A 24,611-nucleotide genomic window follows, 5' to 3' on the forward strand; every position below is an offset into this window, starting at 1 on the left:
AATGATGTTGTTGTCTCTTTTTCTTGCTGAGGGTTTAAGAAGTCTGAAAACAGTTAATGGGTTTTGAGTTTCATGATGTATGTTCTATGATGTAGCTAATCAAGCACAAGTACAGATGCTGGCATGTAGGCCTGGAGGCCCAACTGCAAAGTGCAGGCCAAATTGATGCTGCTTGCACTTGCTCAGCTTACTGACGGCATCTTCAGTTGCTGGGAGCACAGGTACTTTGTGACCCTGCATGTCTTTGTTTTTCCCCCCGCTAGGTTATCTAATGACCTCGATTTATCCCTTCCAGAATTTGAAAGCTAAAGGGTGTAAGGTGGATCATGGTAATAAGTTATATCCATGTACCTGTTGCCACAGATCTCGGAGGAAAGTCATTGATAATCTTAACTAGAAACATTGCTGGAGTGTTCTCTGTGAACAGATGTATGTCCCATGTAAGTTATCAGGTTCCTGATAAATTAGAGGACCTGCTTGATTATGAGACATGTATATAATGTACTTTTGTCTTTACCTGCCTTTGGCAGATGTATACAATGTTATTCTCCAATTGACAGCAGACTGATACATAGTCTTGTTCAAGCTCTGTTTAGGGGCTGCCTTTCTTGTTCCCCCTTCTGTACACTGTTGAGAAATTGTTCAGTGTAACAATTTGTGTACCAGTTGCCTTCACGTTGTTGCCATGGAACCCTGATACTGAGTATCGTCAATGTATACTTTCATTTTCCCTGCATTTTGACCTGTCAAAGGTCCGAAGGGAACATAATTAGAGGAAATTAGGAAGCTTGAAATCATGTGTACAAAACTGATTCTCGAAAAAACAACAACAGCAAGGCATTGGAAATAATGGAGAAGGCAGTACTTTGCTTTTACTATGAAAAGAATAGATTTGAAGCTATCCAAAGAACTTATCTGGGCTCTTGAAAGTGCCGTGGAAGCTCAATTGCACATCTACATGAAACTTGGTCTCGTTTATATATTTTGGAGTGACATTTCCTTTAATCTTGCACTGTAGCTATTTCACAAAGAGCTGAGACACTCTGCAATTATGTAGATCAGTACTTCGTTTCCATTTCATTTTCCCTGCATTTTGACCTGTCAAAGGTCCGAAGGGAACATAATTAGAGGAAATTCGGAAGCTTGAAATCATGTGTACAAAAGTGATTCTCGAAAAAACAACAGCAAGGCATTGAAGGCAGTACTTTGCTTTAACTATGAAAAGAATAGATTTGAAGCTATCCAAAGAACTTATCAGGGCTCTTGAAAGTGCCGTGGAAGCCCAATTGCACATCTACATGAAACTTGGTCTTGTTCATATATTTTGGAGTGATATTTCCTTTAATCTTGCACTGTAGCTATTTCACAAAGAGCCGAGACACTCTGCAATTATGTAGATCAGTACTTCGTTTGCAAATGTGAGCTTATTCTATTTCACGATAACTACAAAAATGTATTCCGTTTTTTGATAATAACAATCGTTATAATCACAATGGCCATATTGCGCTCCTAATCACTATCTGGGAGATGAAGCTTGACCTACGAACGTTTTTCTCAGAGCTTGCTCTACTGCAGAAGACGAGTGAGAGGTTTCCTGTCATCGATTTCATAGAATGAGTTTGGCCAGGATTTCATGTTGTTTTGTTCATTTAGATGACGGCCACCTTGTGAGCAATGATGACGGCCTGCATCAGTTGAGATCTTGTGTGATCTCCAAGGATGCATACACCATGGATTGGCAATATGCTAGGTATAGATAGATATAGATGTATATACACACGTCCACATCCATGCACGCACATGTACTTAAGTATACAAATATAAATACATATTCAACTAAAAATATGCATATGTCCATATATATTTGTGAAAATATATGTGTAAAATTACAAGTACATATTCCAATTGTAAGTATATATATGTATGTATCCATATGTATTTATGTATGTGTGCACATGCATGCAGATAAACAAATAATAAGGGCCTTTGTGACCTACCACTCCGTGACGTTAGTACACTCAGCTACATTAAAATTAGCCCTAATAACACACTTCCATGTCCATTATGAAATCTTGCTTTTCACAAAATGATTTATCTTCTTTTCAAGAGCTTTCAAATGAGTGTCCATGCATTACAACTTTGACGAAATCTTGACGAGGGAAAAATCTTTTTGAGAACATGGTTTAAAGTAGTATTCCCACCCCCACCATAAAGTTGAACATTTCTTTTATGTCCTTTAAATTTTTACACAAACGGTCCTCTAAGTACTATTTCAAATGGTGTTAGTATTTAAGCGTTTAACGTGTTTTACATATATGGTTGGACCCCCCTTCAATCCCCATTGGAGTGTACAATTTTTTTTTTACAGCTTAGTGTATAGTTGATCTAAGTGTCCTCTTTAGCTTCCTTAACTCCTAAATCATCCTCAGGAGGTTCTTGATTGTTCAACATCTCACTCTTTTAAGAATGGAATATTAAATCTAAACTAATAACTTTGACATAAGATTGCTTAGAGGAGATTCCAATAAGTAATTCATGGTTGATCATAATAATAAATTAAATTGAAAGTAAAAAGAGTTTCAATTCAAAGAAATGAAAGCTTTGAAAGAGTTGAAATTCTAATACTAGAGAGACTAATATTTACCTCTCAAATATATATTTATCCTCTTCAAATCCAAGCTCCAAAGTCCACGCACTACGTTGCTCAAATCCCCAAGTCTAGAAACTACTTTGCTCAAATCCCCAAGTCAATTGAAGATCACCCTACCCATGTAATATCTTTGAACATTAAGGAAGATCAAGAAATTTATAGGACTATAGCTCCCAATGGATTCCAAGGCATACTACTCTACTTTTTCTATATCCCTTTGACACAGTACATAGCCCAAGAATGTTCTAAATATTTAAATAGTATGTTGGCTATTGCATGGTCCGAGTTCATCCCTTTAAGGGGCCCTATAGATGTGTAGGCTATTGTAAATGGTACTCGTTTCCTTGTGCAATAAAAAGATACTCTATACATAGCCTATAGCCCATAGCCTACTATAAGCAGTTATGGCCCTCTTGTAACTATGGGCCTATTTTGATTCACTTGAGCAGCCTATGGACAACACTCTAAGGCCCCTCTTTGAGCCGCCTATAAGGGCTCGACACTACTTAGACTTACGGGCCTCTTGCCTATTGTCTGCGTCCTAAATAGCCTCAAAATTCGTTATTTGTGGTTCTCTTGCATACTTTCTATAGCACCCAATAGTTTAACCACCCTTTGAATTTCTTGAACCCCAATGTAAAGTCATTGGTAAGAAACCGTCTAATTATTACAATCATGTTTACAATCCATAAAAGGGGATATAGTTTCATCTCTTAGCAAAGAGAACCCATGATGTAATTGAAGAGAGGTGTATGGTGAAGATGTGAGGAAGTTCTATCCTACCATATCTCATGCTTCCCAACCAAAGGTCAAAACATGTAGTAATGTAAAAGAAATGTAGGGAAGAACTTGCCTCATACAATCACAATTTGTTAGAACAAAGTTATGGGATTTGAATCTCCTATCATGTGTAGTCTCTTTTTCTTGAAGGTCTATGAGATTGTGAACAATTGAAGCCCAATGTTTCGTTTAATCTATTAGCCTCCATAAAGCTTTATCAAGGTATATGATCATAGCTTTCCCTTTTAAAGATTTCAAAAGCTAGATTCATAGCTTTTTCTTCTCACCTTTCTTTTCACCTTATAAGTTGAATCTCCTTCGTTTACTTTTCACATGATCGAAAAAAAAGTAAGAGTAATGTAGATGGCTAAAAACTTTTAAATCATCTCCAACCTTTTGCAAAAACATCAAATAAATCTCTTTCAACCATACATTCTGTCTAGCATAGAGCATTCTATATTTTCCTTATGGTGACATATTTTCTTCCGACATCTCCTTCTATTATTTCCATGTCCCAACATTGTCTTTCCCTTAAGAGTGTGCTAAAAACTTGATCGACATCCTCATGTGTACATCCAACGTACAAAAATATTGCTTTGATCTCATTTGAAGATTCCATGAGCAACTAGCGTCAATTGTGACATTGTCTTCTCACAAAATTGTGATCTCCTTTGACACTTTGGTAGCTACTAGGAATTAAGATGGTAAAAACACTCATTTGCAGATACGTGTTTGTAGTTGGTAGCTATCAACTATGAAAGTTCATGTTCTATGCCCAAGCTACTAGCTATTATTTTTTTAGCATTGCATATAAGGCGAAGCAATGAAGAAACCTAGCTAAATCTGAAATAAGATGTGTTTAGAAGACTTCATATACATTTTTTACACAAATAAATTCATCATAATGATTGAGAAATAACGAGAAAAATGCATTCTATTAGATGAAACATGTGCTACATATCAAAGGGAATGTTGTTATAAACAACTTCATACACTTCAAAGGACAATAGATATTTTCTCCCACGCCCTTCTCTTTTCATTGGAAACTTGATAGCATGGACAAAGTGGGACTCCAAGAAAACTTCATGCTCAAAGTTCAAAAGCTTGTACTCATAGGGATTTCCTTGTGTTTGCTTGTACCAAGCCCCCCAGGGAACCACAAATGAACCTCAAACACAAAAATTCCACTGTGTGTCTTCAAGTGGAACATTAGTCTTTGAATTTTTTGATGTTCATTTTAGGATATAGAAATCCACAAGCTCATCATTTTCATGAGAAGTTATAAAAGCAAAATTATCATCGCCACAAAGTGCATCACTCAAGGCATCATGGTGTCCATATGTTGGATCATCAATTTCATCCTCATCTTCAAAGATATTCTTTCAAGTTTCTATGGTAACATAGTGCCAATAGGGAGCATGTGTTCTATTGGAATAACTCCATTTACCCTGCATATAGGCACTACAAAAACACAAAAATTGCCTACATCTTAAAGCTATTTTGTTTGTTAAAGAATAGCCTGACACATGATGCAACTCACGTGAATTAGGCATACAAATCATGTTAAATCCTTATGAAAATATGCAAGTACAAGGGCCTTAATTGTTCAAAAATCTTGGTAAATTTTCATGACCACCGCATTCATAGAGGTATGGCATATGCACAATGTTTAACTTATTGTGCATCTTGTTGAAAATGAGAAAATGTGTATCTCCCACCATAAAAGTCATGTGTGATGTTTACGAAACTTTGAAAGGTTTTTGAAAAGTTAAATTACCATTGGAGATATAGTCAAATGGTATAAGCATAAAGATGCACTTTTTGACATTATGCACCATGCATGGTTGAAAATGCAAAAATGTCCCACCATACAAGTAATATGGTTGAAAATGTATGTCCCACCATACAAGTAATATCCAAAGCTTATGAGACTTTGTGATGATGATAATAAAGGACACACTCATTAAAAGTTCCTTGCAAAGTTTTATACCCATAGACACATAGGATTATATAGTATAAGATACCGATGCACAATTCTAGCTATGCACCATGCATGGTCAATAATGAGAAAATGTGCATGCCCACCATACAATTAATGTAAAATCCTTATGAAAAATTTTAAAGTATAAAAAATTCACTAGTTTAAATTTCTTCATAAAATTTCATGACCATTGCACACATGAAGGTATGGTATAAGTTTACCGATGCATTTTAGCCTCCTTTGATCTCGATCAATAGAATCACCGTGTCCATCATACAATCAATAATCACCGATAATTCCTTCATCCAACTCCTCCCATTTTGCCACTTTAGCTGGGTTTGTTGGCGCCACTAGCTTCCCTTAGAAATCCTATTGATCTCGAGGTTTCACATCGGCACTTATGACTACCTCTCGTATCTTCCTAGCCACCATGTGGCTTCTTATATTTACTTTCCAATGGGATAATATGTCCCATCTAGTTTTCCATTGTATCCAAAGTCATGCTATCTGTAAGCCATTGAAACTGAATGTTCTTCGTATTAATCTTGGAAAATATTTGAACTCCATTGAGCCTCCAAAGGTATCCAAGGAACCCTCCTTATAAGTTATGTCCAATACTTATGAAACTTTTAAATTATAACTTTGTATTCAATTTTAAGGTTTTGTAAAACTTTCATAGCCATCAGACATAGAGAGATATGGTATAATAATATTGATGCTCAATTTCTTAGCAGTTATGCACAATACATGTTTGAAAATGAGGAAATGTGCATGTCCCACCATAAAAGTAAGGTAATATGATTACTTACACTTGCAAGAGCTTAGAATTGGACTGGCTGTCTGAGCTATTTGACAATGGATGGACAACAAGAACATGTCATGCTGAAGATTTAGTACAATGTCGATTGAACACTTCAGAAGTGACATTTTAGTGAGCAAATCTTACAATTATTGTTTGTATAAAAAATGATCAGGATAGTATGTATTAACAGATCCCAAATTTTGCAGGTATTTCATTGGAAGGCAAAATCTCTGCATGACTTTCACATATAGAAGGTTTAGATGGAAGAACTTGCAATGGGAAGCAATGGATGATGATTTGCGTGATGGGACTCATAGTCCTGTTGTCGAGGTATCAATTTATCGGCAAGGACATCCTGATCTAATGTTGGAATTGGAAGAGGAGTGGACCATGCGATTTATCAGGGAAGAATTATAGTTGGCAACATCAAGCCCTCCCCAAGACTATTATTTTATACTTGATAATCGCAAAGTTAGATATAGGGATGAGACAAGTAGCATTTGTAAGAATTGTTCCCCCCCCATACTCTAGAGATAATGGAGACATGGTGGCAGGTATTTCATAATATCGAGTTTCTTGGATCCTTAGTGCTTTAACAATGCACTTGGCAATGAGGCATTGTTACATGTATGAACAGAAATCATAAATAATACAAAGTGTTGTTTCATTTATTCTTAAGATTTTATTTATTAAGTTTGCACCTCTAGATTGATGGCTCTCTATGGTCTATGAATGATAAAGCGATAAATATGTATGATTTTAAATCTATGTGGATGTTTGTATACTTGTATTGTGTAAGAGAGAGAGTATGTGAGAGAGATAGATAGCCATGAGAGTGAGAGAGGGAGAGAGAGAGAGAGAGAGAGAGAGAGAGAGAGAGAGAGAGAGAGAGAGGTTGAGAGTGCAATAAGTGACACAAATAATGCACCTGGCCACAAGACAGAGTTAGATGTATGAATAGAGAGAGAGAGAGAGAGAGAGAGAGCAATGAGGGACACAAAGGGAGGGAAATAAAGAAAGAAATATTCACATCCTTGGAAGACCTTGTGGGTCTATGAGAGAGAGAGAGAGAGCAGGAGATAGCTAAGGGCAATGAGAGAGAGAGACAAAGAGAGAGAGAGACAGAGAGAGAGGGAGAGAGGGAGAGAGAGGGAGAGAGAGGAGAGGGAGATAGCTAAGGAAGGAGAGAGAGAGAGAAGAGAGAGAGAGAGAGAGAGAGAGAGAGAGAGAGAGAGAGAGAGAGAGAGAGAGAGAGAGAGAGAGAGAGAGAGAGAGAGAGACACTTTCCAAAGTAGTTAAGAGCATTATTAAGGAACCTATAATCCAAATGAGGGAGCAACCAAGTGACACCTTGCTTCAGTTGATCCAATCAGGATTGAGGGTGAGGGATACCTTACTCTATTGGAAGTGATGGTAGAAACTAGTCTCCGAGAGGATGAGGTGCTATGTCGGCTCTCGAATGACACCTTTAATGATGTCATTGACTTTGATGCTCCAATCAATCCACCAATCGATGAGATTGCATGCTTTGATGACTCAAGGCTTACCGTTCTGGAGGCAATCCAACTAACACAGAAGGTAATCAATGATGCTGCACAAGAGTACAATATGTCCGATGAGGAGTTCATGAATTTGTAGAGGGAATTGTTCAAGGAGAGAGATGAAGAAGCTGGCACCTCACATGAAGTTCAAGACCAACCACAAAAGGGAGTCTAATTGGACACTATAGCTGACGCACTCCACGACGATGAGGCAGAAAAGGTATGTAGCTTTGCTGCTAGCTTCATCATGTGATTCAAAATCATCAGTATAATTCTAGGTTCCATTTTAGCAACAAAAATCATTGCTTTGTCTTCAACTGGTAGGGAATAAAAAATAGGGTTTAGGGTTTAGAGTATAAAACCCAACCAAATTTTATGATTTTAAACCCAAAACATCATGCCACTGCCACTTGCCCCTATCACTCCATTTGTGGAAACAATTAGGGTTATGGTTTTGTAATATAGAAAAATAATATTTAAAAGAAATCATATTTGGGAGGCCACTGAGACTACCTCCTGCAAGCCCTAAATGTGACATCGTGTGACCAGATTTAGGGCTTGCAGGGTTTTTTTTTGCATACAAATGATGCACATGGTTGCTAGGGTTTGAGTGGCCTCCCATATATGATTTAGGGAATAAAAAATAGGGTTAAGGGTTTAGGGTAGAAAACCCAACCAAATTTTATGATTTTAAACCCAAGACATCCTGCCACTGCTACTTCCCCCTGCCACTCCATTTGTGGAAAAAATTAGGGTTATGGTTTTGAAACATAGGGAAAATAACAGGTTTATGGTTTTTATTCAGGCCACATGGAATACAATTGGTTTTAGGGAATAAAAAATAGGGTTTAGGGTTTAGAGTACAAAACCTAACCAAATTTTATGATTTTAAACCCAGGACATCCTGCCAATGCCACTTGCCCCTGCCACTTGCCCTTGCCACTCCATTTGTGAAAACAATTAGGGTTATGGTTTTGTAATATAGAAAAATAATATTTAAAAAAAATCATATTCGGGAGGCCACTGAGAAACTAGCAACCATGTGCATCATTTTTATGCAAAAAAACCCCTTGCAAGCCCTAAATCTGACATCGTTTGACCAGAGTCCAGTCTCTGCACAAAGGTTTTTTTGCATGAAAATGATGCACATGGTTGCTACTAGGGTCTTAGTGGCCTCCCAAATATGATTTTAAAAAAATAGTATTTTTCATATGTGAAAAACCTTATTCTTATTAATTCCTGAAAAATGATGTTTTATTAAATTATATAATCTTTGGGTTTTGATGTGATATGTTGGTTGCAGGATATCTTATGGGTTGATGAATATACCAGATGCAAGCGTGGAACTAGAGGGTCTTTTGGTGGGGGGATGGCTTTGATTCGCCACTACATTAATCGAGTGGCTCAACACATTTTGGTGTTCCGTCGACAATTATCGCTGGATGGAAAGATGAATATCATGAAGTTCAAGGTCCTCAGTCGAACAGTGAAGATGAGGCCCATATCCTAACAAACCATTCTCACCCTTACATAGGAACTTTATTAAGCTAGTCAATCCATGGAATTGAGGAGTCTGACAAGTTTGTGGATCTACTGGATATATTTTCCCTTGTAACAAAAAATCCATATGTGTTTTTCCTTGATTTTGAAGAGCTACTAAATCACTTTCACTTGCTAAGGATGGTTCATTCCTCTTTAAAAATGGTGCATTCTCTTCATCTATTTGAAAATGGATATCCACCTTTTTAAATTCTGAGTGGGTATTCTGAGTGGGTTGCATGATTTCATGCACTTTCCACCTAATATAATATAACATTGACATCAACAAACAATATACAAACATGACATGTTTCAGAAAAGTATCAAACCAAGTAAAAATGAAAACCCCAATTGCATGCAAAATCTAACGATTGAAATCTACAAATTCAAAAAAACATTTACTTATCATCAAACACTGTTAAACTATGTGAATGAACAATACCTCACCGGGATCTTTGAAGGAAAAATGTGATCAAACTTGTCCTCAATGATCCCTCTTGTAATCCAAGATGCTGAAGTTGAAGGATTTTTCTCTAAAACTAATTATATGCTTCCAAACAACTCCAAATCTATTTCAAACCATCTTCTGTAAAAAACCTCAATAGTAAGAGTGTATCTTTTAAAACAAACAAATATTTCTTCCTCTTCAAATCATGTAGTAAAAGAAAACAACACAATTACCAAAACAAACTACAATTTAAATGCTTCTTCAAACTTGCATCCTAAAATCTTGTTATTTTCATTATCTTGCATTGTTCTAAAGGTTTTCTCACCTGAATCTCCATGCAAGTTGCTCTAATAGACCCTGATTTGAGTTGAAAACTAAAAACATTCTAAAACTACATGAATGAACAATACCTGATTCTTGGAGCAAGGTTCTTTGAAAGAAAAATGTGATCAAACTTGTCCCTCCCAGTGGTCCCAAATGTGTTCCAGGATTGATGAAGTTGATGGTTCTTGCTTCAAAACAAATTATATGCTCCCAAACATCTCGAAATCTATTTCAAGCAATATTATGTAGAAAACTATTGATAGTAAGAGTGGAAAAGACTCATTTCTACAAACAAAAATTTCAATGTTTTCAAACCATGTAATAAAACAAAACAACACAACTACACAAAATGGACTACAAACTAACTATTTCTTCAAAGTTACATCATTAACAAACAAATCTCATCATAATCACTGTGTTGCATTGTTCCAAAGATTATCTCACCTAAACCTCCATACAAGCTATTTGGATGGGCTCCAAACCTTTACAAATGGTTTAAAATCATGCACCCTTAGAGATTGCAGTAGGGAAAGTGACTAGTATTGAGAGATGGGCAAAAGAAAGATTGATTTTCATGCATCTACAACAACTGCAATGCCTGAAAGTCAATCTTCTTTGATCCTTTCTCAAAGAATCTCGTCCCATATCTCCTTCTAAGCTCCAAACACCTTGCATCATTCGTGGCTTGCTTAGAACATTGATTGCCTTGTCTTCTTGGATAAAATGATTTCAGATCATGGGAGAATCTCAGATGAGAGAGGAAGTGGTGAGATTTGAGGGAGAAGCACCCAAAATAGAGAAAGGAGAAGGTAGGTTGAATCTCATTCAAAAATCTTGAAAGTTTTGAAATAATGAGAGTGAAATGGGAGGGAAATGTAGGTAGAGAAGAGAAGTGATGAGATTTTGGGGTGAGAGTCCATCCCATGAGAGGGAGAATAGAGAAAGAAGTTTCCCGCAACAGGAAATTTGAAAAGAGGGCTGGAGCAAAGAAAAAATTGAAATGGTGCTAAAACATAAGGGGGAAGCAAGAGGCATGAGAGAGAATGAAAGGAGTGTGGTAGTTGGATGGGAGGATTTAGTTTCAGGTCAAATGGTACAAGTTTGGTTGAGAAACTAGGTTTCTTAGTTTGGTTACAGTTAAAAAACGTGATGGGAGAGTTGAGGTAGCAAGTGGGTGCTCCACATCATGGTTTGGGCCATTGAATCAAGAAATAGAGAAGTCAGGCCACTTCCAATATTCTATTGCCCTCCACCAGCCAGTATTCTATTGGGTTTTATTCACCTTATTCTTCCATGTCACCAGCCCAAGGGCTCCCTTACACGGCCCTTTTTGAGTCCAAATTTTTTGTAATGATAGGTATTGCATCTTCTTTCCAATTCGTTTTATGCTAACAAAATTTTTTATCAACTCCTTTCATAATAATGTAATGCTATATAGACAAAACATCCTTTTATTCAAGTAATAAAGCCTTCAAATGCTTTTTGAACTCACCTTATATATGAACACTGATTCTTATCATTTTTGGAGATTAACTAATCCCAATTTTTAGTCTTGAAGCATCTTTAGATATAAGCATATTGATGCATAGTTTTTTGTATTTATGCATCATGCATGGACAAAAATGGGAAAATGTACTGTACATGTGATGATGGACCCTCATGAAAAAATTCAAGTACAATTTTCTTATTAAGTCTCCATTAATTTTTATGTCCATTAGACACATAGAGGTACGGTATAGGCAAAGCAATGCATATTTATTTATAGTTGTTCACTATCTATGATTAAAATTGATAAAATGTGCATTTGCCATCATATAACTTATATCAAATAATTATGAAACTTTGTAATGTAAGGTATGTATAATAAGATATGGATCGTGTCTAGCCTAGTCCACATACATGAGGAGAAAAATAATCAAGGAGGATTAAAGTGCATAAGAAGTATCATGAGAGAGACATAAGGTAGGCAACATTGTACTTGTCAACAATACAATAGATTCATCTTAGATAGAGAGAGCCTTTAGAATAGTCAACCCATGTGGGATCCTATGGTCCACATCTCTCCTAGTGGTAGCTCTTGCTCCACATCATCTTCTCATGTAGTCCACATCCTTGGGTGGCCACTTTAATTCACACAATACCATACCTTGGCTCATACACTTGCCTCTAATTATGTGCACATGCACCATATCTCTCAACACCTCCCCTTGGTTTCATGATGCATTGGCTACTAGAAGGTGGTTAGATGTGAGTTTACAAAGTCCATCACCTCCCCTTAGTGCATACTTGCTACTTAAGGTGGTCAAGTATGGTGTTACAACATGATTAATAGCTCCCCTCGGTGCTTACATAGCTACTCTTAGTGTTAGGTTTGATACTAAGGCCTACTCATAGGTGTCAGTTTTGGTGACCTTTACAAAACATAGGCTAAAGGTGGTAAGGTTTGCTTCTTAATACATTCTGTCATTGTTGCCATTTTGATCATTGCTTGATGATGACTCCACATATTTGATTGCTACTGTTGCTTCAATCTGTAGTCTTATTCTTTGTGTCCTAGCTTCTTGCAATGGTTACACTTTGGCTTGTTCTTCAACCTGCAATCACTATGATAGTGACCCATCCTTCCTTAATGGTAACACTTCTTTGTTGCTGTTTTTCTTAACAATGCTTGTTCTTTATGGTTGCTACATGTTGATGTAGATGTTGATGTAGATGCCTTTAACTCTCTTCCTTTCTCAAGAAGAGATGACACACATTCCTCAAATTTTGGATCTGGAAGATTCTTCAAGGTTGTTGTCAATGCATTGTACTCTTCAAGCATACTTTTAAGGAGGATTGCAATTGCATCCTTTTCTCTACTTTTGCATTTATGCCTTCCAACTAGGTCATGATGCTTTTGATCTTGTCAACAAATTGTGCCATGGATTCAAGCTCATGGATCAAAACATGGAATGGGTGGAAAGGTATAAAAGGGAGCATTAGGCCGCACACCACTTTGGTGCCTTCCCCAAGTATTTGAAAAAAGACTATCCAAATGTATTGCAAAGTCCTCATCAGAAGACTCAAAAAATTTTGTCATTTTCTAGCATCCATATTGAGTGCGCTATGAATTCTGAACAAATTTGCTACAATCATCAGCATACATACATTATAATAGCACAATGGTTGTTAGTAGTGAAATTGGCATAGTTGTTTCAATAGTATCAAAGTAGATGCCCTCCATGCTTGAGCTCTTCCTAAAACAATTGCCTTGGCTTCCTCTAGCTACAAGTCCTCAAGTCACTTCAAGCTTTTCGGTCGCTCATCCAGGGCTCATGTGTTCATTTGTGAGCAAGGCGCTAAAGCCAATTCATGTGTTAACTATTGCTAAAGTTGTTGCCTTAAAAAAAAATTGGTATCCAAAAAGCCGTTTGCCAAAAAATCAGGTTCGCCTATTAAAAAATAACCATTTTCCTATTGACTTTGGCTTTATGCCAGCCAACGGGTTTTATGCCTGTTGGTGAAGAGTTTGCCATCTACTGGATCTCTTTATGAAAATAACGCCAAAAAAACCCCTAGAAAGTTGAAATCAAAACTTTGCAGGTATCATTCATAAAACCTTCAAGGAAAAATTACACCGATTTATCTTTCAATTTTAAATTATATTCTTTTTTTAAAAGAGGCAGTTGATTTGTAGTCAGTGTGAGAGCCTTGTTTTCATTGAAACAGTCAAGAAGAGTGGGGGGAGCAACCTTGATACGGGTGTGGAGGGTCTAATGAAATCATTATGGCTGAATGTGAGAGCAAGCGGGAGAAGCCTTCTTCTTGGAGCTCAAGTCTAGAGTTGTGGCAGAGATTCAAGAGACTCGAGAACTCAAGGGCCTTGGTTGGTGACAGTGAGGGAGTGTAGATGTGTGCTTTGGCTCCTATGTGTATCTGACAAGCCAAGTGAGTCAGAGCTTGGTGTATTATTATCGGCAACCACAGATCTTGACTCTTTTCTTATTGGTATTCTTCTCCTTATCTCACACTGTGTGGGTATTCTCGTGTATGTTAGCATATTTCTTTATGGTGTTACATTGATATCATTCTTGTGTGAGGTGATATTGTCCATTGATGTGTGCTTCATTGTAGAACTTGGTTGTGCATTCACTTACCATTGATTGTCTGCTTGCTCTTAACATACTATCATCTAGAGGACTCTCTCTCTCCTTTGTGTCTTCCTATTAGACTCATCATCACCAAGAGACTAACAAAGTGCACTATAGTTCCACTAATTTTTGGCGATCATGGTGGGACTCTCAAGTTTAAGCAAGAATTACTCATGAGTGGTAGGTCAAGCAGATGGAGTGTACCTTCCTCACCTATCCACATCCAATGAGTCCTCAAGGACAAGTTCTTCAACAAATCCTCAACAAATCCTGAAGGATAAGTTCTTCAAGTGTACTTGTCTCCCCTGGACAAAGGCCTAGAGGAAGACTAAGGAAGGTGCTCTCCCCCTTGGAAGCTTCCCCATCTTGTTCCATTCCTCCTTTTGCATTTTCTTCTCACCATCGGTTACAATATTGTAGGCCACTTGAGGATATCTCCCTTGCACCACCTCGAGTGTTTGCCCCTCCTCCATCAATGGAACCACTACCACAACTTCTTGCAAAGGTCATAGTCAAAGCTCCCAAATTTAAAGGGGCCTTGATAGAGGATGCTAATGACCACATTCAAAGGTTCTTGTATGCATGTAAGTCCAAAGGAGTGGAAAGGAGAGATGCATATCTTGTTCTCTTCCCATCCACTTTGGAAGAAGGTGCCAAAAAATGGTATAGCCAGTTTGCGATTGGGTATTTTGCCAATTGGAATGACCTCAAGGAAGCTTTCTTGAGGATGTTTTGAGCTAGAAAGTTTTATGATCTCATTGTTCAAGAGTTGGATTCTCTCAACATGGGCCAAATAGAGACAATAGATGAGTTAGAAATCTCCCTCATTCAACCACACTCTCATTTCTTTCTACTTCTTCCACATCACCCCCTCTGCTATCTACTTCTTCCACATCCCCCCCTCTACTATCTACTTCTTCCACACCTCCCCCTCTTGTGTAGCCCTCCCCCTCCACAAAGATGCCACCCCCTAAGTCCACACAACCTATCACATGCACCTCTAATCCCTCACCACCACATCTCATTTCCCCATCTTCCTCATGAGCTCCTCGTTAATGTTACCAAGCAAAGGTGGATAACTCCACATTCAAACCAGTGGACACATTGAATTGTTTTTCCCCTATTTCTTCTTTAGCTCTATGATTGGCGTCTCTACCCATGCCATCCCCATAGATTCCACCCACATTTCCTCTCTATTTTCCTACAAGACACCATGGTTGTGTCACCCTGCTCACCCACAACACCATCCGCCATCCCACATCCCTTGATCTAGTACTAGTACCTCTACTACAAGCCTCATCTTCCTTCTCTCGCATAGCTTGATAGATAGAAGTGGATCTGCCTCATACTTATATCACATACCAACCACCACCTTCACACACAAAATAAGGTAATTAAGGATGAAATTGAGCAAAACAACTTGCAGTGGTGGGCATCACCTCTTTGGTACCTACCTAACCTTCTACATGGCCTCACCACAACCATCAAGAAGAAAATGCAAGGCAAACTATGGGGATGGGATGCCACTTTGAAAGATTTTATCATACCACATCACAGTGGGCTATGAAGGCAACAACATTCAAGTCCCTCTATGAGCAGCTATATATGTAGGTGCACCACAATGCAGGATCATCTCCACCCTCATCATTGACAACCCATCCACCCTCATCATCATTAACACCCCCTCTATCATCATTAGCAACACCCTTTGATTCCACAACAGCAATTCTCTCCTCCATTATTCCCTTCTCTCTCCCCTCCAGGAGCATATCCTTTCCATCGCCACCCCTTCCATCCACCCTCCAGTGCCTCATGAGTCCACTTATACATGAGATTTTTGGCATTCATACCAAAGGTCTCGCAAGTGAGACAGCATTGGTTGAGGCATACACAGAGATCACTAGTCTCACAAAGAGACTTCAACAGACAGACACTTCTTAGGTGGAATGGAACTCAATAGAACTCCATGTGCATCATAATAAGTTCCATCTCACTTTACAATTCTGCCATGTAGAGGATAGAGTCCAATAGTTAGAGGATTTTATTACACGAGTCATATGCAAGGATGTTCTTCCACCACCACGCTCATATCCTCAGCACATTACTCCACATTCTCACATTTTTCGACCTCCATCTCACTCTCCATCATCTCCTCACATGATCATGAGATTGGTATATTATACCTTGACCTTCGACCAACCTACAAGAGAATCACAAACATGCTTTCCAATATTTTATCATTAGGATTTTATCATGTCAAGATTTCTCATCCCTTTTTCATAATGGTCATAATATTCAACAAATGTCTCATACATTTCATCACACAGACCTTCTTCTCTTATGAGAAGATAATGCATGCCATATAGTCACATTACCACATCTTCTAAGGAGGAAGCCTTCTTAGAAGGAAGCTTTCTCATCATTGTGGGACCATAGCCCAGTGTCTCTTAGTTGCATTGTTGCCTACCTGATCACAAATCCTCTAAAAGATACATATATGCGCCAATAAAAATAAAAATCTAGAAGAAAGTCACTTCATTAATGAGAATTGCATCATAATTCCACATCTCACCAAAATGGGAAATGGGGACATGTTCCATGCATGATAGTTTTCCTTATGATGTGCCTCAACATGGTTGTGTACTGGTGGAGGTCACTTTCAAGAAAGGTACACAATCACTTTGGTGATGTGTATCATGACATATATTCCATGTCCAAAAGGGGTTCTCTCACTAAGTGGGAAATGGGGCCATGGTCCGTGAATGTTAGGTTTCCATATCATGTCCCTCATTAGAGGCTTGGCTACCTACTTGTGGAGAAGTCACTTTGAGAAGAGAGAATTTCATTGAGACTCTTCCTTTTCATTTAGGAAATTGCCATAAAGTGCACCTAGAAAGGGTTTGGTGGACTCAGGGGGATGCCAGACAGTCTAGCTGAGTTAATGTGGTGGAGTAAAGCTATTTCACTTGATGGCCACCCTCTAGCCTTGGAAAATATTCAGTGTTCTTGTAGTATGTTTAGGAAGAGTTGAGATGTTGGGACAAGATCGGGAATGGTCATAAGCATTTGAGGAAACATTTAGCCTTTGTATTTCTTCATTCTCTTTCCCAATTAGGAGGAAAATTTTCCTTTCACAATCTGATGGAGGGATGTCTTATTTGCATCCCTTGGAAAGGCTACTAATCAAGATAGTGGTGAAAGGGTAGAGATGGGAAAGGCAGAAGATACTTGGCTAATCATAGAAGGCCACGTTTATGGATTGAGTATTGCCCATAACTGAACAAAAGAGTTCATAGTAGGCATAAGATCTTCAATGCTTTGATACCTCATGTTATCAACAACTAAGGATAGAGGTGCACATGAATCCAAACCTCACTTGTAATTCTTTAACTTATACCATGAAGCTTATAGGAAGTATCATGAATATGTAAAAATTTGTTATTCATATTCCCATTGCTTAACTAAACATAATCATAATCACACATACCTTCTTATAAATACGCACAAGGAGTCTTTCATGATATATGTATGCATGTGGCAATGCTCCTATCCACATGGTAATTGAAACAAACTTATCATTTCCTCTTTAAGATAAAAATTCAAAAAATGTCTTACCATTTCATAAGGAAAAGACTGCATAAATGGAGTTAAACATATGCAACAAAATAATAAATCATGGCACATTTAATGGGGCCCAAAAGCTAGGGACCGTGCCGCACCCCAAGAGGACTTTATTCACTTGTAAGGATGCATCCACTTGTAGACCTTGACCAACTAATAAGGCATAATTTATTCTTCCATCTCTAGGGAGATACCCATGAATCCTTCATGATCTTTCATAATTTATCATTCCATCATTTATGTCTCATAGTTCCAACAATCCAAGTAAGAAGCACACCAAGGGAAAGAACTTACACAACATCTAGGCACTCATCTAAAACTCAAGGAGTTTCAACATGCAAATCACATTATATTTTCTTGAAAATTAAGGAGAAACATTTACCCATTATTGAAGAGTTTACCTTAGTATTCCTACCTGTAAATAGGTAAGACAAGATGACACACATAGTTTGCAAGGGAAGTCATTGCTTCAAGAAGAACTTAATCACAATCTAGTTTACAACACTCAACATAGGCATGAAAAGGTCTCAATACAAAGAAATTGCAAGTGAAATCATTCCTCTAAGGAGATATTCATTACAACATAGTTTGTAGCACTCAACAAAGCGTAAAGAATGTAAGAAAACACACAATACACCATTGTAACTTGATGAAGATGCCAGCCAAGAATTGTGTTCACAATTACTCATGCGCAAAGCATGGAAAGTTTGAAGAGAGAGTCTAATAAGAGGATAAAATTTGAGGAAGCATATTTCCTTGACTTCAAAGCACTTGGCAAGCTCCAAGAGAGCTTGCAACATGAAGCTCTTATAGCGAGGACGGGGTTTCCCACTAAGAAGAAGTCATGGGGGACAAGATGAACCCGCATTTACAACTAGGCAATATAGATATGTGCAAGAAAGAAAAGGTCAGAACATACTTAGGAAGAATGAAAAGATTAATAGCAAAGTGTGATCCCCGTCCGACGGATGACAAGTGCCTCATAGCTTGGTTCATCTCTGGACTAAAAAAACCCATTTGCAAGGACATGAAAAAAGTCAGTAGCTATGCACATTTCATCTATGCTCATGAAGCTACAATTGACATTGAAGGTGGCATGACCGATTCTGATGGCAACAGTGATGGCTATAAATCAAGTCAACGTGACAAGAAATATTTGAGAAGAAGGGAAGCACTTCCAAAAAAGATCACACCACTGAGGACAGAGTCACCGAGGACAGAGTGGAAGCCATGGCCCTAAGAGTAAAAGATGAAATGATGTAGGCCATCGAGCAAAAGCTGCATGTCTCTCAACCACCACAGTACTCACAGAGAGAAAATTTTTAGTGCCCACACTGTATGGCCAACCATACAGCCAATGAATGCCCAATCTTGAGGAACAGACTAAACCTACCAAAAGTGACTCAGCCCCCATGGTTATGGTGTGTCCCATTTGCAATGTTGTTGGGCATGATGTAAATACTTGTTTCTACAATATGAGGGTAGCACAACACCGGCCCCAACAATACCAACAGTCACCAATCCCAATGTACAGACAACCAGCACTGGCACCTAATGCACAAGCGCCACATCTCAACCCACTCTCGGTGAGAACACAAGTGCCTCAACTAATGAGGAATCCCAATCCTTCACAATATCCACGAGCTCCCAATCTTGCTTCAGTAGTTCCGATGCAACAACTCCAACCTGAAGAGCTGGAACCTCACCATGAGTATGAAACAGAATACCCTATGTACTACCAAGATGGTGCCAAAGGAATCATCCCGGTGTATGCTAATCAAGTAATACCCACCACATATCAAACACCCATCAAGTGTTTTGGTTGTAGAGAAAACCACCACATAGTAGAATGCCCACACAAGGGTAACCCCATTACATTCCAACCTGTGTGTAGGGAATGTGGACTTGGGCATGCTCGCATGGATTGTCCACTAAGAACAAAGCCTCAACCAACCACGAAATTAAAACCTGATGTACCCCTAGGGATGATAAGTGTGGAAAATCACAGTGTGGCAACACAAAGTGCGGCATCACATCCAGTCTTGATCATAACAAGACAGTAGAAAGAAGCGGCATGCAAAAACTCCTTTCTGCTCAAAAAGTGAAGAGCCCTCTGGCAAAACAAGCCATGCCAATCCCACAACAACACAGTGAGACCATGCCTAGCACATCCACGGAATGTGCCACCCAAGGAGCCAAGGAAGCATACCCCAATGCTGAAACTAAAAAGGCGCATTACCAAGCCTTGGGTACAACAAGAGCAAGAAAAATTTGAGATAGACAGGATGGCAGTAGCAGAGGTCAGAGCACCATCAACACCTAGCATTGACACAGTGATTGATCCTAATAACTTCCAACGGGTAATAGAGCAACATGCAAAACATCCCTGATTGGATGGCACCACACTAGCAAGCTTGATAAGCTGCCCCATCACGATGCCAATTGGGAACTTACTAAGAAATTTTCCTACAATGTGGGAGAGTATCAAGGGATGGATTAAATCTTCACAATACTTCCCCCCACCTGAAGAAGAGGAAAAGGTAATTTCATTAAAATTTGGTGCTAGGGATGACATAAAAGATGTAACCATCCCACTGGAGTATAAAGCCTTTGGCCAATACCTGGCAATAGTGGACGACGGAGCTGGAGACATTCTGGCAAGAGAGCTATATGAAGAATGGGGCCTACCTCTAATGTAGAAGGCCACATTTAACATCCGCCTAGCTGACCACACGAAAATGAAGCCATTGGGTATCGTTGACAATGTGTCAACAAAAATTGTTGAAGTAAGGTTCACTCTCCAGTCTACTATCTTGGATCTTCCCAAGGGAGCCACAGCATACCAGATATTGTTAGGAAGACCATGGCTTAGGGAAGCGTCAGTACTCCATGATTGGGGCACTGATAGAATCACTATCTAAAATAGAGAAACTATTGTCAAGATAAATCTAGGAATAGGGGAAATCAAACCCACTATTCCTAGAAATGTTAAAGACACTTCCTCCACTACAGCCACCAGTCATGCATCCCCTGTACTACCAATGTAGTAAAGCCCCATAGAAGGGGATACACAAAGTGATATCAATAATTGGATACAGATGTAGGCTACAATAGATAATTGTAAAACAACACATCCAATGTTGCCAGATGTGGATGCCCAAATGATACAACTAGAAGCACCAATCTAGGATGATGAATCAGAAGTAGTGGAAATGCCAATCTTCATGGCAAGCGTCAAGTGGGATAGTGACCCTGAAGAGTCCATAATAGAAGGCTACAGTGCCGACATTGATTGGGATATGGAAACGGAAGCTATTAATGCAAACTTGGAGGGCCAAGTATTTGACAATGGCTTGGCATTCCTACAAGCACTCATGGCCACCCTCCAGCACTAGAAAATAGCAATCAGTCCAAGAAAAAGAAGGAGGGTGTACAATGCCAAATGTCCAAGCTAGAGCACTTCATCCAATTCAAAAGAATGTAGACCAGAGTTGTGGAATTGTACTTAACTAAGCCCATAAAAGCACCTAAGTCCCCAAATTTTGAATGGGATCCTAAAGGGCTTGAAGGTATTTATATGGCAAAAGAACCACTCATTGGGGGTGCGACTCCTATTGAAAATCCATCACTGGTCTCACAAAGCAAAAATCTTAGAAAGTTCAAACCCAATGTGAGAATGAAGAGTGAAATGGTGAATAGTAACAAAAAAGAAGAACAAGGGAACATAGGTGAATTGCACCAAATATCTTCTAGTGGAGCTAGCAGCCAAGCAAGCACCTCAAAGTGCCATGAAGGACTAAGGGAAGTTCCAATTACTTCAAAAACTACACTAGGGGAGAAGCAACAATAGCAATGCCTAGGCCAGTCAGGGAATCAGAGCTCATAGAAACAGAGAATATCGAAGATACCCCAGTTTATGAAGGACCAGCCAAGACAAGGAAACTAAATCTTGCCTTGGACGGGGAGAAGAAGAAAATTCTGTATACATTGGCGAACAGCTCACTCTAGAAGAAGAAAAAGAATTGAAAGCATTACTGATGGAATATAGAGATTGCATGGCTTGGTCCTACAAAGAAATGAAAGGGATTGCCCAAGAAGTTGTAGTACATACCATACCAATAAGGGAAGGATCCAAACCAAAGGTATACACACCTTACAATAAAAATCCCAAGTATGGCACCCATGTCTATGAAGAACTAGAAAAATTACTAGATGCTGGTTTCATTTATGAGATTGAGCATACCAATTGGGTGTCACCAATTGTGATTGTTCCTAAGAAAAACAAGAAGCTCAGAATATGTGTGAATCTCAAGAACGTCAATGCAGCAACAATCAGAGATCATTCTCCCCTACCATTGACTGAAATAGTTTTAGAAAGGGTAGCAAGATCTGAAGTGTATGCTTCTTGGATGGGTTCAGCAGGTACAACCAAGTACAAATTGCACCTCAAGATCAGGCAAAGACAATGTTTGCCATAGAATGGGGCATTCTTGCTTATAGAGTCATGCCATTAGGCTTATGCAATGACCCATCTACTTTTCAAAGGGTAATGTACACCGCCTTCAAGGAATTTCTCAACAAGTTCCTACAAGTCTTCCTCGACAGCTTGTGTGTACACTCTAGAAAAAAGGATCACTTGAAATGCCTTGAAGAAGTCCTAAAAATATGCAAGGGGTATGGAATCTCTTAGAATCCTGTAGATTTTATAATTAGAGGAGTCAAAACATAAGGTCTATCAAGGCCTATGCAAAACATCTTATTAGAGTTATTCTTGCAAATCGCCTAATGGATCCTCTACAAGCTTCCCATTGTCTTTAATGTTTGTAAGCTTCTTCTTGCTTCTTTTTTAGCACCTAATCCATAGGGATTTGATGACAATGCATGAGTTGGAATCTAATAATCTCTTGTATCTCTCATTTAGAATTGCTATAAATATTTCAATTATCCCTTGCAATAATTTATTCCAAATACCAATCAAACATGCTACATAGTAGTAAAGTAAGGTAAAATGGTTTACTCAGCATTTGCTCCCAATATTTTTATGATATGATCATCAATAAGTAACTACATGGTCTCAGGAACCAATTTGATTCCAATCTTGCAAGCTCATTCTCAACCCTCCTGACCATAATCACCTTATCAAAATTTTTCTCCTTATGAAATCTGAAATTTGCCTTACTGATGAGCCATCTATGTTCCTCTCATGATGACATCCTTGCAAGCAACTAGTCCCTCACATTGTTGTGATGACCTATCCTTATCCCTTGAAAAGAACAGAAAGCCGTTTCCTTGATAGTACCCAAAGCCAAGCATAGTTTTAATGGTCTATCACTTAACTCAAGGTCTATGTCTAACTAAAGTAACTCACTTGTCTTCTTCCATCCATATCCTTGGCTTTTGCTTCCCCCACTTCTCTCATACTACTCTCTCCCAACCCAACCAAGTCTGATCAACTTAATTCAACCATATCTAGCTTACATGCCATAAAGTGCAGGTCAAAATTCAAAGTGCATTCATAGTCAACATGTGAGTCATCTTAAAGTGAACCCAAGGTTGACCCAATATGAAAGTCCAAAATGAACCCAAGGTTGACCCAATAAAATAACAAGTAGGCTCAACATTTTGTAGCAAAGCTAACCATCATCCACCATTTCATAAACACTAGGTCAAAATTCATATTCCATTCATACCCAATATGTTCACTTAAAGTGAAAATTTACCCTTCTTTTTTACCCAATTTCTTATCTAATTAAACTTCAAAATGAACCCATTTTGAAATGATGTTTTTACCCCCAAAAAAAGAACAAGTAAAGCTACAACATTTTGAAGCTAAACTAACCATCATTCCATTGTTATCCTATAATCTTTACACAAAAGTTTCCATTATTTTAAGTAACCTGAGGTCTAAATTCAAAGTCCATTCATACCCAATATGTGAGTCACCTTAAAGTAAATTCTCACCCTTCTTTTTGAGCCAATTTCTTCTCTAATTAAATCTCAAAATGACCCCATTTAAATCTAGGTTTTATCCAATAATAGATGAGTAAAGCTACACCATTTTGAAGCTAAGCTAACCATCACCACCATCATTACCCTACGTAATCTTTACATAAAATTTCCATTAATTAACGTAATTCTACCCATATGTTGTGCCCATTTTTCGATATTTTTTGGACACATATCTTCCATCCATTGAAAGCAAAAGTTTCAAGGAATCAAATACTCTAAGTCAATGATTTTGTATCAATATTACCAAAATCGCAAAGTCTCATCATGATATCATCTTCCTCTATCCAAATAGCAAATCAAATGATGAAAATTAGAAAAATTACAAATTTCTACATTGTTTAGATGAAGCATATAGCCACCATCGAAGAAAAGGAACAAAGATTGGAAGCTCTAGATCAAACTTCCATAACACCATTGATAGTAGACCAATTAAAAGGACTTTTCAATAAAACAACTTGCTTGAGAATTTAAGCTTTTCGACATATTTCAAATGAAGAAACTATGAGAAATCATCACAAAAAGGAAAATAGGCTGGAAGCTCTTGTGCAAGCATCAGCAACACAATTGACAAATAAATTTAAAGAGTTTCAAGAAAAGCAACCTAATTGGGATGAAAGACTAGGATAACCACACAATCTTATCAACTTGAATATCAAAATTGTTATGGTTTGATTATCAAATACAAGAAGTTGGTATTAATGCATGGAAAGCTTTGAGAAAGAAGTTCAATACCCAAAACTATATCCAAAACCATCATGCATAAGAATCAACTAATTGATGCCTCCT

The 24,611-nt window shown here is 38.2% G+C and overlaps 1 protein-coding gene across 2 annotated transcripts in view; it reads left to right on the forward strand.

Moving 5' to 3' along the window:
* Positions 1 to 1,205, forward strand: part of LOC147893349 (ENHANCER OF AG-4 protein 2-like) — a 51,259-nt gene extending 50,054 nt beyond the window's left edge. Inside the window, exons 13-14 of one of the 2 annotated variants that reach the window (XM_087385497.1) lie at positions 96 to 221; positions 364 to 1,205. In XM_087385497.1, the coding sequence (XP_087241623.1) occupies positions 96 to 166 (71 nt within the window). In that variant the 3' untranslated portion in view covers positions 167 to 221; positions 364 to 1,205. The remainder of the gene's footprint in view (positions 1 to 95; positions 222 to 363) is intronic. The other variant, XM_087385498.1, reaches the window with a different exon arrangement.
* Positions 1,206 to 24,611: the final 23,406 nt, after the last annotated feature.

The sequence above is a fragment of the Dipteris shenzhenensis genome, chromosome 15, assembly GCF_047967505.1.
Source record: "Dipteris shenzhenensis isolate YYH24624 ecotype China chromosome 15, Dip_SZ_1.0, whole genome shotgun sequence".
NCBI classification, from domain to species: domain Eukaryota; kingdom Viridiplantae; phylum Streptophyta; class Polypodiopsida; order Gleicheniales; family Dipteridaceae; genus Dipteris; species Dipteris shenzhenensis.